The sequence below is a fragment of the Zonotrichia albicollis genome, chromosome 9, assembly GCF_047830755.1.
Source record: "Zonotrichia albicollis isolate bZonAlb1 chromosome 9, bZonAlb1.hap1, whole genome shotgun sequence".
NCBI lineage: Eukaryota > Metazoa > Chordata > Aves > Passeriformes > Passerellidae > Zonotrichia > Zonotrichia albicollis.
The window spans coordinates 30,228,830-30,242,538 of NC_133827.1; the positions used below are offsets into that span (position 1 = coordinate 30,228,830).

The following is a 13,709-nucleotide window of genomic DNA, read 5'->3' on the forward strand; positions in this document are numbered from 1 at the left end:
GAGTGGAGGGCTTTGTTAAAATTTAGCTCGTGTACTTGTAAAATTTCCATGTATTCATTAAACTATTATGTCATTCTTATTGTTAGAGCTTGGTTAGTTGACTAAAGTGTTAAGCTTTGTTTGTAGTACAAATTATAACCTTAACTCCTTTCAAAATGCAGTTGAAGGATTTTTGATCTTCCATAGTTATTTTAGTTTGTATGTCTTCCCCAAGCATCTGTTGTACATTATGTGGATAAGTTGGCATCTAAGGGTTCAGCTGCAAGGTATGCAGAGCTGTAAACTGCATCAGCTCCCATTTCTGTAAGGTGCATTTCTTCTGTGAGGCTGCCTCTCAAGTAGAGCTTCTCTTGTGTTTGTAAACCACATGCTTGTAAAAATACAGATATGTTCAAATAATACTGAATGCTTTACAAGTGCATTACGTGTGTAAGCTCATGGTAATGCATATTGAAGCAAAAGTCATAACCTTTTAAAGTCACAAAAATGTGATAGCCCCAGGCCTTTGAGTGGGATGAGTTTTGTGTTTTGGGGACAGGCAAAGAGGCTCTTTCACGTGGGATCAGGCTTGCCAGGTGCTGTGAGATGGCTCTGGCATTGTGCTGCTGCTCAGACATGGATCCTTCCAAGTCCAGGGTGTGGCAAAACTCATCTGGCGCACACCATGGCTCCTGTCGTGGCTACCTGCAGCAGTGAGGCAGAATCAGAGAAGCAGAAATGTAGAGTGCAGGCACACCTGTGTACAGAAGCTCCTTAGAGACTGAGAATCCAAAAAGAACAACTCAGAAACTCTTTCCTTAAAGGATGCACAGAGACTAATGATGGATCCTGATTCGAGACTGTTCGGTGATAAGAGGTCATGAGGTGCATTTTAGCAGGACTTTCTTATAGCTGTTTGAATAGATTTCAAGATTTTAAATTTCAAATGTATTAAAGTGTCCTTCTTTCATTCTCAGTGGCTGCAGATTCTGCCTGTCTTGTTTCAAAAGCTGCCAGTGGAGAAATTTTAGGAAATAATACATTATTTTTATAGATACTTAAGTAGGATATCTTATGTAAAAGAGAAGGACTGGAAAGTAAATACAGGACTTATGTCCAAGACACTGTGAGCAGAAATCTTGATTCCATCCCTTGCAAGCTGGAAATGTTGTGTCCAAATTTGCTTTTTTGGTGATTGATTTTTAGCATGTGCAGCATATTATGAAATATGTTTTGAGAAGGACGTCCTTGTAAGCATTTTATAATCTTTTTTCTTAGCCTTGTGTCAAGGAAAATATTTGTTTCCTCATGTCAAGGAAAATGAATGGCCATCACTTTCTCCTAATGGTCAGCTGTCTCCCAGGCTGAGTTTTCATCTTTCCTAAGAAGTCAGATGTATTTTCAGATGGAATATTTTCTTAGAAGATACATTCATTCGTCTTCCTGGCCCCTTACAGTTTGAGCATTTCTTCAGTTTTAATTTCATTACTGCCGGTATGGCAGCGATTCAGCATTAGCTGGTGTTTTGTGTATGGGTAGCAATTCTTTTACCTCCATTTTGGGCCCATTGCATGAATCCCAAAAACTTTCACTACAATGTTTGGGAAAAATGGACTTTTTGGTAAATTATCTCAGTGTGTGTGAATCTCATGATACTATAACAAGAATAAGCCCTAGTGGTAAACATTGCCTTTGTAAGGTCTATTCCCTTGTAGAGTTGTTTTCTTCTTGGAGCAAATTGCTAAAAGTATGACTCTAAAGTGCAGAATTTTTGAATTTCTGAGTGACTAAATAATGTTTGGCTTTCAAGTTGCAAAAAACCCCCTTTTCTTCCCCTTGTGTTTTGGCAGCTAGTTGGGATACAGTTCAAGATGATAACTTCCAAGGTGTTTTTTTATTCAGAAATATGAAAGGCTTTTCATGACATTGAGCTATTTAGAAGCTTAATTTTTAATAACAGAGGTGTAAGGTGACTCTTATTGGAGGATGTACTTGTTGTAAATAAGTTCTGAAAGAGGAGTATTAGTCCTTTAGTAGCCTATTTGGACCCAGGAGAGCACAGTGAGTCACTTACTAGGACAGTAGCTCGGATGTCAGGAATAGGAATTGTGTTTGATTGTTTTCTAGACAGGTCAGTCAGGTTTTTTTGTTATTAATTTTCTTCCTGTGTTAGTTTACTTTGATTTATTTATTGAGAGTAATTACATAGGGTGCTGAGGAAGATTTACTTGTATTAATCTTTGCACAGAGGTGAATTTGAAGTTTGACTTCTCGTGTGTCTCGTGCTTTTATTGTCTACCTTGCTACATCTCTTGGTTTGCCTTTTGTATTCGTACCAAAGCAGAGCTGGTTGAGCCTTGCCTTGTACAGAAAACGACCTTGTTTCTGTGATGTTCAGGTAGTGACAAAGTTCACTTTCTTAGCTTTACTGCACTCAGTCTCTAAAGGTCGTCTGCTCTGGTGTGATTGCTTCATTATGCTGTGTGCTAAAGTGCAAAATGCTGAGAGTGAGAAACGCGTGCGTTTCTGACCCGCTGCCTTCAGTCCTCAACATGAACGTTGTTGTCTTCGCTCCCAGGGCTGTAAATACAAGGAAGGGTTTGGTCAGGAGCATAGATGCTTTTGGCTGGGCAGATAGTATCAGGGCTTGTGCACAGCCCTGCGAGTGTCTGCAGGCTCCCGGGGAGGCATTTGTTGTTTGAATAGAAGGAGCTGGACCGGGCGGCCGATCCCTGGAAGCGCAGCCTCCGCGCCAGCCCGGCCACAGTCCTGCAATTGTTCGGCCGCTCTGGAGGGAAGAGGAAGAAAAAAAAGCATTCCAAGCAGTGCCAAATTTTCTTTGATATGTTAATCTTTTGATAACAGTTTGAAAAGCCCTTGGAGACTTTTTTTAGATTTTAGACAAAATAGTTCATTTGTCAGGACTTCCCTTGTAGATAGGGTCTCCGTTATTAAGAACTGCCTCGCTAACTCATGGTAACAAAAGCAAGTGCAGAGGACAGCTGCTGGACTGCTCATTGGTAAGAGAAACTATTAGTTATCACAGGACTTTTTACAAAAATCTGAAAAGAATAAAGTAGGGAGCATTTAAAATACAAATGTGGAAGTTTACTCATGTATTTTAAGCAGACAGATGATAAGACCATAAGCAAAATTAATAACTCGATAATTTTTTATAGGTATCCATACATGGATTTTATTAAAAACTTCAGCTTTAAAAAATAAATTTTTAATTTGAGAAATTGGGAGTGTAAATTACCCTGTGGTTGCAGGAGTTATCAAAAGTTTCTTCTTTTGGAGCTGTAATTTGTCCAGACTTTAAAAATTTTCTCTTGATGCTATGAAACTGCCACTTACATTGAAAAACTGGAAGAATAAACAATGTGTTTATTATATGGCAACAACATGTGTATTATTTAGTTTTTAAGGATTGTGGAATTGAGACAAATGTTGAAGGCATCAGAGCGAAGATTGTCTTTGCTTCCCAGCCCAAAAATCAAACTCTAAGGGTAAAATTTGCACTGAAGTAGTTTACTGATTATGCCAGCTGTTAGAAAACTACCTTGAGGTAAGCCAGTTGTCCTTTGAAAGTGTGGCTTGCAGAAATCTTCAAGTGTACTGATGGAGACTTGCTGTGGTGCTTTTAGAACAATTTCCTTAATAAATACTCCATAACTTCACTTGCATCTCTTATACTGTTGCTACAAATGTTTGTTACTTTCAAATATTTTGGTATAATTGCTTGGTATCCTGGTTTAGTCAGGATAGATGGACAAATATGGAGTGGTGTAGTAATTGAGAAAAAGTGCAGCATTTTCTTCATTGTGAGGGATGCATATAGTTTTAAGCTCTGTACACTGCTGTAATTTCTTAAGTGATCCAATTTGTGATTTATTTTAGCTCCAGAATAAGTATCTTATTCAGACTTAGGTATCAACTTAGGTCTGAGGCTGCAGGTGCAGCTGTCCTGCTCACAGCTGCACACTCTTCAGGACAGTTACAAATTAGCAATGCTGTTCAACTTAATTTTTGTATACTGTGTTTTGCAGAGTTGGAGATTTACTGTTTAAGCTTGTGACTCAAATGTATGCTCTTAGAAGTACTTGGAGTTCAGACACTGTTCAGCTGATCTCTAGACCATTTGTTAAATTTATACCTACATTGTTACACAATGTTGCAAGAGATTTCATTCTCTGAATCTCAGTGGCAAGCTGCCTTTTCTTTACACACCTTTTTGATATTTCCTGCTACTCTGGCTCTAGAATGTGCTTAGCTATACAGTAGCAATGCAATAAGTAAATATTATGAGTGGAGTGATAGTAACTTTCAGCATTTCCATTGGTTGTAAGTCTTCTTTCTTGAAAAGGTTGCTATTTTCAATTTGTTAAAAGGGGCAGAGGATTTCTCTGGCTCAAGTAAAATGTTATACTCTCTTACTTGGTCTGGAAAGACCAAGGTTTATATTTAAATCTTTAAAAGTTTAAAGTTTAATTCCATCATATTGTAGAAGGAAGGAAGTAAAACTCAAACGCAGATTGCTAAAGTCTCTCTGAATTGGTAAGGTTTTTTCAGTCTGACCCAGCAGCCTGAAGTCACCCAAGGAGGCAGCACCATGTGGTGGTGTTCAACCCCAGCTTTCAGCAGGACATGGGACACAAACCTCAGAACTTGCCCATCTGAGCTCGTGGTGACATGCTTGGGCTCATGGTCTGCCAGGAGAGAGAGTGCAGTTCTTTCTTGTGGAAAAGGAATAATTTTCATGACCCATCAACGAAGAAAATATTTCTATAATGCTTTTTAAGTTTAGAGATTTGAATTGGACTTTAATATGGAAAATTACCAGCAGTGTGGGCCATGTTGAGAGCGTGTGTTAGTTGAAGGTTGTTCAGTAAATGAGTCTGTATAAAATAATGCAGATGGAGCTAATGATGTGAGTCAGAAATAGCCTCCTAATTCTCCTCATGTATTCCCTGTCTGATTCTACCCAGCTGTTCAAAGAGCTTACTGAATCACAGGAATTATTGCTAGTGCTGAGATTTCCTTTCATACTTTTTCAGACCCACAACTTGATGTTCCTTCCCATTGCCTAAATGAAGGCAATTGCTCTTCTCTCTCACACTGCCATGGTGTCCCATATTGGCCAAATGGAAATCTCAGTTGAGATCCATTGATCTGGAAGCTATTTGCATTTATTTTTCTGCCTGGTGCTTTCCTGTATCAAGTTCTTTCCTGATGTGTCCATCAAGGTTGGAGAGTTGCCTGCAGGACCCTTTTTGATGTTACTGTACATCATAGTGGAGAAGTGTGTGCTTGTTTAAGAGCAGAGCAGCTCAAGTATGCTTAACCTAATAATTCTTTCCTGGACCTGTGGACTCTATTAGGAGTATAATTCTGTAAATATACAGAACATTTTCTGGCTGCATGACTTCTTGGTTGAAAATGTGATTTGTATGGTGTACATAAAGTTGTTTGAAGTAATTAATTCAAAGATTGTCCTCAGGAGCTTTCTTAGCAGTCCTGTGTAGATTTAGGACAGATTTTAACTGGTTCTATGTATATCTTATCTTTCCCAGGATAGAAAGCTCCTTAGTTAAGAAAGTGGCAATTTAAGTGACAGTGTGGTTTAGAACTTTAATGGCTTGTGTGGCTAAATTTCCAAGCAAATCTGCAGTAAAATTATAGTATAGCAATAGAACATTTTCAGCTTAACAAGTCAAGGAAAGTGTGAGCTGATGTTCCAATCCAATATTGGCAAGTTCTCTCCATTCAGAACCAAATGAGAACTGTATTAATTTATGAAATACTGAGCTTCTTCTCACCTGAGACTCAGCTTTGCGCTGTGATGCAGTTCTCTCCTTTGTGTGTTTCTTCTACTAGGACCTTATTCAGCAGTGGGAATAGATTTCTGAGGAGATCCAGTTTTGGGCAGCAAAAGAAACGTTTGCTGTTGGGTTCCTGCTTCATTGATTGGGTTAAGTGGGAAGGAGATGGTGGGTGGCAGAAAACACGAGTGGCTGTGATGCTGTAGATAAACTGCAGGAGATGGGAGGAGGGACCCTTTGAAGCTGGCATTGCTGGTGGATGTGAGTGCAAGGATCCAGGGGCTGGCTTTGAGAGAATCTGACTTTAGTCTGGAGATTTGGTTTGTGAAAATGTTGGGGAGTTAATGCCAGAGAAATTGGTAGTGATTGTACTTATCAACATTACTTATTAATAATAACATGTACTTTATTAATAATAACAGCCTGAAAAAGGACAATTAGAGTAGCTGCTTGTGCTGTGACTTAATACTTGAGGGTTGGTTATAAGCTGTGGTAGTAAGTGCTATCTTCTGAGAGATTTATGTTTGTGCAGTAAATATAATTGAAAGCCGTACCATGTCAGTGCAGAGAATTATAGTCTTGGCAGGTGAGCACTGGCTGTTTAGTGAATTTTATTGTGGTAGTTTTTTGTTCCTGTGCATTAATTAAAAATGTTATACAATTAACATATACAGGGGTGCCCAAATGAAGGTTAGATGCAGTGTGTATTTCAAAAATTTGGTGGTTTGATGGTAGTTTTGATTTTTCTTGCTTATGCAATGAGGAAAATTCTGATAAGCCTCACTGTATGTAGCCTTAGTTTGTAGCTCTCCCCTTTTGGAGTAGGGATCTGTGTGCACTACATCCATCTTGTAGACAGTGCCATATTTTTTCCATGCCTTTTCTTATTCATGAAAATTGTGATCATAATCTGTCCTCAAAGCACCTCTCAAGATTAGCAACTGTGAGAGATTTTGATGCAAATTGAATAGGAGAGGAATTGGAAAGAAGTGGAAAGACTGACCGAAAAGCATGTCTTGATTTAGAAATAATGAACTGGGGACTAAATGTTTTTGAGCAAGTATTTATTCTGCTCAGATGAGAAGTGTAGATCTCAGGGGTACTGTGCCTTTCCTCTTGAAGGATAGCCTGACTTGTGAAAGCATCTGATAGGAGCTATTACATAAAGAGTGGTACAAATGTCTAATACTAACCTACTTCTTTTAACCTTTTTTTTTTTTTAATTTACATTTCCATCATGAAGCTTGTAGAATGTACCAAAAACGGCTTGCTGCATGTAGAATGTAACTGAGTTAAATTGGTACAAGCTGCTTCTTCCTCTTCTAGAGCCTGATGTTTATGCAGTATTTCACTTGTATTTATCTGATGTTCCATCATAAAGTTTTATACACCTCCTTAGATAGTTACTTCTAGAAACTAGTAACAGTGCAAATTGAAGATAAATATTAACTTTTGGTCAGGGTTGTGTTTTATATATGTACTTACCGAAAGTAACTTGAAACAACATAAAACTTAGGTGTAAAATCAGTAATGTTGTTTTCATTTTTAATTCTTGTCTTGTTGAAGGTCTTCCATATCTCAAGTTGAGAAGTTTCATATCGTACTAAACATGGAGAAAGAAGAAAAGAAATATGTCAATAAAGCAGAGGAAGATGAGATGGTAATGAATTCTGTTAATTATTTTTTTATATAATGGAAGAAACACATTTTCAGGGTTTTCTGCTTAAAGGGGGCATATTGCATTGGGAAGTGGATTGTCTCTGTTTAAATCAATTTAGCAATTTTATGAGATTATCCTTGGCAATATTTTTTGGTATTAAGAACTTAGTCTTTGGATAGGAAAGGTTTTTATTAAGGTCAGTAGTCCAATAGATGACCCATTTTGGTGCTTAACATTTCCACTTTTACAGATGAAAATTGAAACAAAGTGAGTTGTGTTTTGTTTTTTTTTTTTATTATTATTACCATTATTTTGTTGTTCTTTGGTTAGTTGGGGTTCCTTCTGTCCAAATCCTGGAGATTTTTTGTTGCATTTTAAAACAGATTAATGCTTCATAATGTGATTCAAAGCAGGAAGCTTTGACAGGAAAGTACTAGCAGCTACTCTTTCAATTTCTAGCTCGCTTGGGGTTCATAGGAATTTTTCTAGTCCATTTGGTATATATAGGGATTTTTGTTTCCAAAAATGATAGGTTTCTGTGACTGTTCTGTCCTTGTCCACACTGCAAGGAAAAGTAGTTCTTCACTAGATAGCTCTAATACAGAAAATAAGTAACTGCATCTTAGAACAGGAGATGCTTATGGCCTGATCACTAAAGTTAATATTTTTTATTTTAGGAAATGATTTTATTTTCTCCTGAAAAGAAGAATTTTTCTCACCATCTTTCACTCACTTATTTTTATTGCTGAAGAGAAAATAGGCTTTACTTTTGCTTTTTGTCATCAGAGAAGGTGACAAACCAAACTTTTGAAAAGCGTTTTCTTAGGAAAGGAGTTTAAACAATTTCTAACACTGTTTAATGAAAAGATGAAAAAAAAATCCCAGAAGTTCATGTCAGTATGAACAATGGGTGGGACTCAATGGGAAACTGCATTACCGTTTTACAGCAGGAAATATAATCTAATGATGTAATGTGAAACTCAGGAATGTCAAACAGTGTCCAGTAAATCACGAAATCATTTTCTGTTCCTGGCTGTCATCAAGTTAACTTGGTGCTTGCACACTGAATACTTGAGGGTTTTTTCATGGGAAAAGGATTTTTCTAACTGGTGCAAGTTACAGTACCTAGGAGTGTAGCCTGGAGTTTGTAAAGTAGTGTTTCTTGTTAAATAGCAGATAAACTAAGCAAAGTTCTCTACTACAAAGTGATCTTTGATATAATTTGGGGCTTTTTAGAATGTATAAAATTCAGCCTGCAGTAGTAATTCAAAACTGAATGCTAGCTAATTAAATGCTATGTCATAAAATCAGCATTTGACAAAACCACACACTTTTGCTCTTAAATGTTCAGTTGGCTTGTGCTGTGTCATGGTCAAAAATGTTGTTGTTCACTGAGAGTTAAGGCAGGTTGTGTTGCAGCCTCAGTCCTTAGGGAGCAGTGCAGAGAGGAGACAGTCGTGCAACAAAATGTTTTACACAGTGTGGATGATCTGCCTCTGTCAGGCTTTTATTGATGTTTATATTTCTGACTAAGCAAAACAGTGTTCCTTTTTGCTTCCACTCCACCATGTATTAAATGTTCCAAATCTTTCCTTCCCCCATAAAAGAAAAAAGAGGAAATGGCTTTGAAATTTGATTTGCTTTAAATACTGCACATTATGAAAAATTAATGTTGGCATCCCAGGCACTGTAATTAAGAGTCATCATTACTTGTTTTACTGCCGTGCAGGAGATCTATGGCTACGATCTGTGTCGCTGGAAGCTGGTGCTGGTTGCTGTGGGAGTGATCTGTTCTGGTGGATTTCTTCTCCTCCTCCTCTACTGGATGCCCCAGTGGCGTGTGAAAGCGACGTGCAGAAGGGTTGCTCTGAAGGACTGCCAGGTGGTTCTGCTGAGAACGACTGTAAGTGTGCAGGGGATGTGCTTCTCCCTGTTTGCAGCTCCTTCTGGCTGCTGGAGCGCAGCAGTCCCTGCCTGCAGTGCAGACATGACTGTGCCTTAGAGCAGTGCAGAACGGTGCTCCTGGGGAATGAGTGGGTGGGAAGGCTGGCACCTGTTTGCAGTGGCCATTTCGAGTAGTCTGCCTTGCAGCTTAATCAAATGCAGCAATGGTGTTGTCATCCGCAGTTACAGAGCAAATACCTTGTTCCTACAAGCTGAAACATGGTTTCCCCTCCCTTATTCAGGCAAGATAACATTTGTTGAAGTAAGGTGTAACTGCTGACCCAAGTGCAAAAATGTGCTTTTAGAATTGTGGAGAGAAAATTATTCCTAAGGTAGCTGATATTAGCATGGAGCTGTAATTCTGAATGGGCTCTGCTAATCTATGATCTGTGATTTTGCTACAGCTGTTTTAGTAAAATGCTGTACAAATGCTCTTTCAGCTAACTCATTTCCCCCCTTCTTTTTAAGGATGAATTCAAGATATGGTTTTGTGCAAAGGTCCGCATTATGCCTTCCTTGGGAGCCAATCCTTTACAGAATCCTAACCCCATTGTGCACAAGGTTTCAAATGGCCATGCTGTTCATTTCTCTGAATCTGCTGCAGAAGAGAATAAAAACGATTCGAGAAAACATTTGCCTGTAAGTAAACTTGCAATACTCTGCTACTGTGCTGGCTGATTCTCAGATACTATTGAGAATAAACACACACAGTCCAGTACATGTGAGCTGCTGCTTTTGTTTGAAAGGCTAACTCATTTTTGAGTGGAACAGAAATCTCCTCAATAACCTGTTACTGAAAATTGTGGAAAGCTTGAAAGATTATGTTGAAAGAAAAGTATTCATTTTTCAGTGAAACTTTTCTAAGTTCAGCTTCTGTCATCTCTCAGAATAAAGCCAGTCAGAAGAGAGGTGTTAAGTGGTACCAGTTTGACCTCTATGTTTTTTTGCCCTTACAGATTCGTTACTTCACACATCACAGTGTGAAGTATTTTTGGAATGATTCAGTTCAAAGTTTTGATGTTGTACGGTAAGAACACTTTTTTCTTATATGTTGTGCTTCAAATTGTATTTAAAAAAATAAAATAGCATGCCTAAGAACATGCTGAAATTTGGTGTTATTTTCTGACCAGCTGTTTTAGCTCGTTGAGTCTTTGTTTGAACCATAGTGAGGGCAGGAGAATCTGGAAGGAAGGTGTTTGTTTAATCTGCCTTTATCAAGTGTGATTTGTGTAGGGTGACAGGCTGCATGCTTCTGCAGGCTTTTTTGCCTGTTCTTGGAGTTACTTCAGAATCAGAGCACCTGTTCGTAGACAGTAGTCCTTCTATAAACACTCAAAAACTTTGATTATGATGGAATAATTTATTTTTTTGTGTTGCTGAGCTAGACCCAAAAGGAGTATCTAGGAAGAGGAGGAATTCACCAAATACCTTTTTTGCTCATGTTTGTGTATGTCTGTTTCTATGTTTTAGTGCAATTGGGCTGGATCTGAGCCATCTTTTGTTACTCTTTAGTAACAAAAACAGGTCTATTGCACTGATAAAAAATGTCTTTTAGTGGGCAGCACTAGCTTGTGATGCACTGTATTTTCTTTTATCCAGCAACACTGTTGCATGATGTTAGGGTTGGAGAAGAAAGTTTTTCTTTCTTTGATAAGGCCATCTCATAGTGCCATAAGTTAAATGAGCACAAGCTTCTCCATTTTTTGGCAACTGCCCATTGAAACAATAAATTCAGATCACCAATAAAATCTGTTTTAAGCTTGAATTAGTAGTGTTCACTGCATTGAACCACCATCTGGAGATGGGTTTTTTTCCCAAAAAGGTGTGTGCAAATAATATGGAAAGTTATCAGCAATGAAAACAATTTAAAGAAATTGCTGTAACACAAGCAATTACAAAACTGAGCAGTCCTCATTGGGGAGGGTGGAAATGTCTCAGTTCTCAGGAGTAAGTAATTAAAAGTTTTGTATGCATTTTTTGTGTTAAGTCTCCCATGAAATACAGTTATGCAGGTAGTGGCAGTCATCATTTTGCATTGCAGGCTCCTGTTTTCATGCCTACAGTGTCCCTAATTTAAACTGTTCAAAGGGAATAGTTTTCACAGATGAGATAAAGAAACTGTACTTGTATGTTAAAAACAGGTATTGGAAAAAAATCATATGACTCCATGTGTTTAGAAAAAAATGTTGTTCCTTAGCATTAAAGCAGTGACTTGAAACTTGGCATTTGTGGCTATTTGACTGTGCCTTTTGATGTTCTTGTGATAACTCAGACAATTTATAAGCCCTGGAAAAATCTCAGATATGCCTGTGAAGTTATGGGAGCATTTATTTAATCACATTCTTGCTGATAAGCCAAACTTTCCTTTGTTTGATGTATTAGCCATGACTGAGCCTGGTCACTTGTTTAGTCAGGTACAGTAGCTGAGCTGGGCATGATTCTTTAGCTATTGAATAATAAAGAGGAGAAAGAAGTGGATCTGAGACATACTGGGTACTGTTAGAGCACTAAGTCACTTTTCCACAAGGTCAGATAAAATCCCAGTTTGTTACAACTTTCCTCTAAAGTATATGGTTGTGTAGTGAAGTACTAGATACCATATGCAAAATAATATCTGAGCTTGTGAATGATAAACATTCTGAAAAGAAGTCTTGAAAAATTTGTCCCTCTCTAAGATACATCTTCTTATTCTGCCCTTCAGTTTATATGTATAAACCAAAAAATTATATTACATAATAATATGGTAGTGAATCAAGTTAATATTTATAAAGAGAGAATCTGTGAGGCAGAGATCTGTATAGTAAAAGCCTTAAAGCAGGCAGCGCGTTTGTAGTTGTGATCTGAGCACAGCCCTGCATCATGAGGAGCATTCACTGTGGGCTGCACGTACTCCAGCACTCAGAGACAGAACAGTTTGATCACATCATGAAAGGCTTAGCACAACACAGAAGGGGGGCAAATTAAGATTTCTTGGGCAACTAATTCAGTTATGAGAGCTTGAGTTTCATATCATTGTTCTTTTTATATTACCATAATATTAAGATCACTGTTTTAAACACAGGAAATGCAAGTGTAATTATTCTTGGACTAAGTCAGACTTGGTCACATAGCCAAAGAGGATGCAACTCTGACCTTGGATGTCTGTTTTGTTTTAGCTACTGTCATCTGAATTTCTGAGTGGGTTGATGAGTGCTTTTTATAATAAACTCTGCACACAGGGATTTTAGTGCCCTGGGAATTCAGTCTGTAGCAGTAGTGTAAAAAGAAGAGAACATTGTGCTAGAAGCTCTGTCCTTGCATGGACATGGCACACATAGGTATGCATATTTGCATATAGAGCACTTAAATTTAGGCACTCTCCTTAACTCCATTGTTACATTTCTTTTCCTACAGAAAAAGAAAAGTTGTTCATGGTAGAGTGGGAGGAAAAACACAGCTATTAACAGAGTTTTGTGTATTTTTAAAATCCTTGAACTTAAAAAGGTTTTGAGAAACCTGGTAAACCCAGGGCCAGGTTAACACATAAGTTTCATCTTCTTTTCTTGTACAAGCAGTTGGTGGAAATGTGATCCTAGGCTTTGCAGTAGTGAGGATATTTAAAGCTTTCCCTGTGTTCTAGAGAATGGAAGTAGTTGTTACAAAATATGCACAAATGTAGGATGCATTTTTCCTCATCGTGGAAACACTGTGATAGTAAGATGCTGTAAAATAGCTGTGGTATAGATTTATTTAATAAATTGATTAATACTTATTTCTTAAAAACTTCCATTACTACCTAGAGTCAAATGAAGATAATTTGAAGAGATGTTAATTCACATTGATTTCATATAATGTTTTATAAAACAACTTGCTCACTTTTTAGAAGCCTTTGAATACTAGTTATGCTAGTATTGTACTTCATCTTTTAAGTGACTCCATTTTGATTGGAATAGGTATTACTATCCTACAGAGTAAGATATATCAACAAGTAGATTGCTTTTAATGTGTCACTGGTATCTGCAGTTGTGACAAAACCAGCTAAGAACACATTTATCCATAGATTTTGTTGTTTTATAAAATGGTGTATACCTCGTGGCAAAGACCTAGCCCCTTTGAGTCACTGAAGACTTAATTTTAAATATCAGATTTTTTAAATAACTCATTGACTTTTCCTTGATTTAGAGGCCTAGATGAATCTACCTTCTGCTCTGCAATTCATAATGAATACAGCACAGGACTGACAAAGGGAATGCATGATTACAGGTAATATTGCAGTAGTACTTGAGGGAAGAGTTGTTGATGTTTCATTACCTGTGCTCAGAGTG

General features: G+C 37.7%; 1 protein-coding gene across 4 annotated transcripts in view; it reads left to right on the forward strand.

The window, feature by feature from the left end:
* Positions 1–13,709, forward strand: part of ATP13A3 (ATPase 13A3) — a 52,779-nt gene that overhangs the window by 12,024 nt on the left and 27,046 nt on the right. For 2 of the 4 annotated variants that reach the window (XM_074547194.1, XM_074547197.1), the window contains exons 1-6: positions 2,978–2,999; positions 7,368–7,461; positions 9,191–9,364; positions 9,874–10,044; positions 10,362–10,432; positions 13,567–13,647. In XM_074547194.1, coding sequence (XP_074403295.1) covers positions 7,411–7,461; positions 9,191–9,364; positions 9,874–10,044; positions 10,362–10,432; positions 13,567–13,647 — 548 coding nt within the window. In that variant the 5' untranslated portion in view covers positions 2,978–2,999; positions 7,368–7,410. Of the gene's footprint in view, positions 1–2,977; positions 3,000–7,367; positions 7,462–9,190; positions 9,365–9,873; positions 10,045–10,361; positions 10,433–13,566; positions 13,648–13,709 lie in introns of those variants that run through there. The other 2 variants (XM_074547196.1, XM_074547195.1) reach the window with 1 other exon arrangement.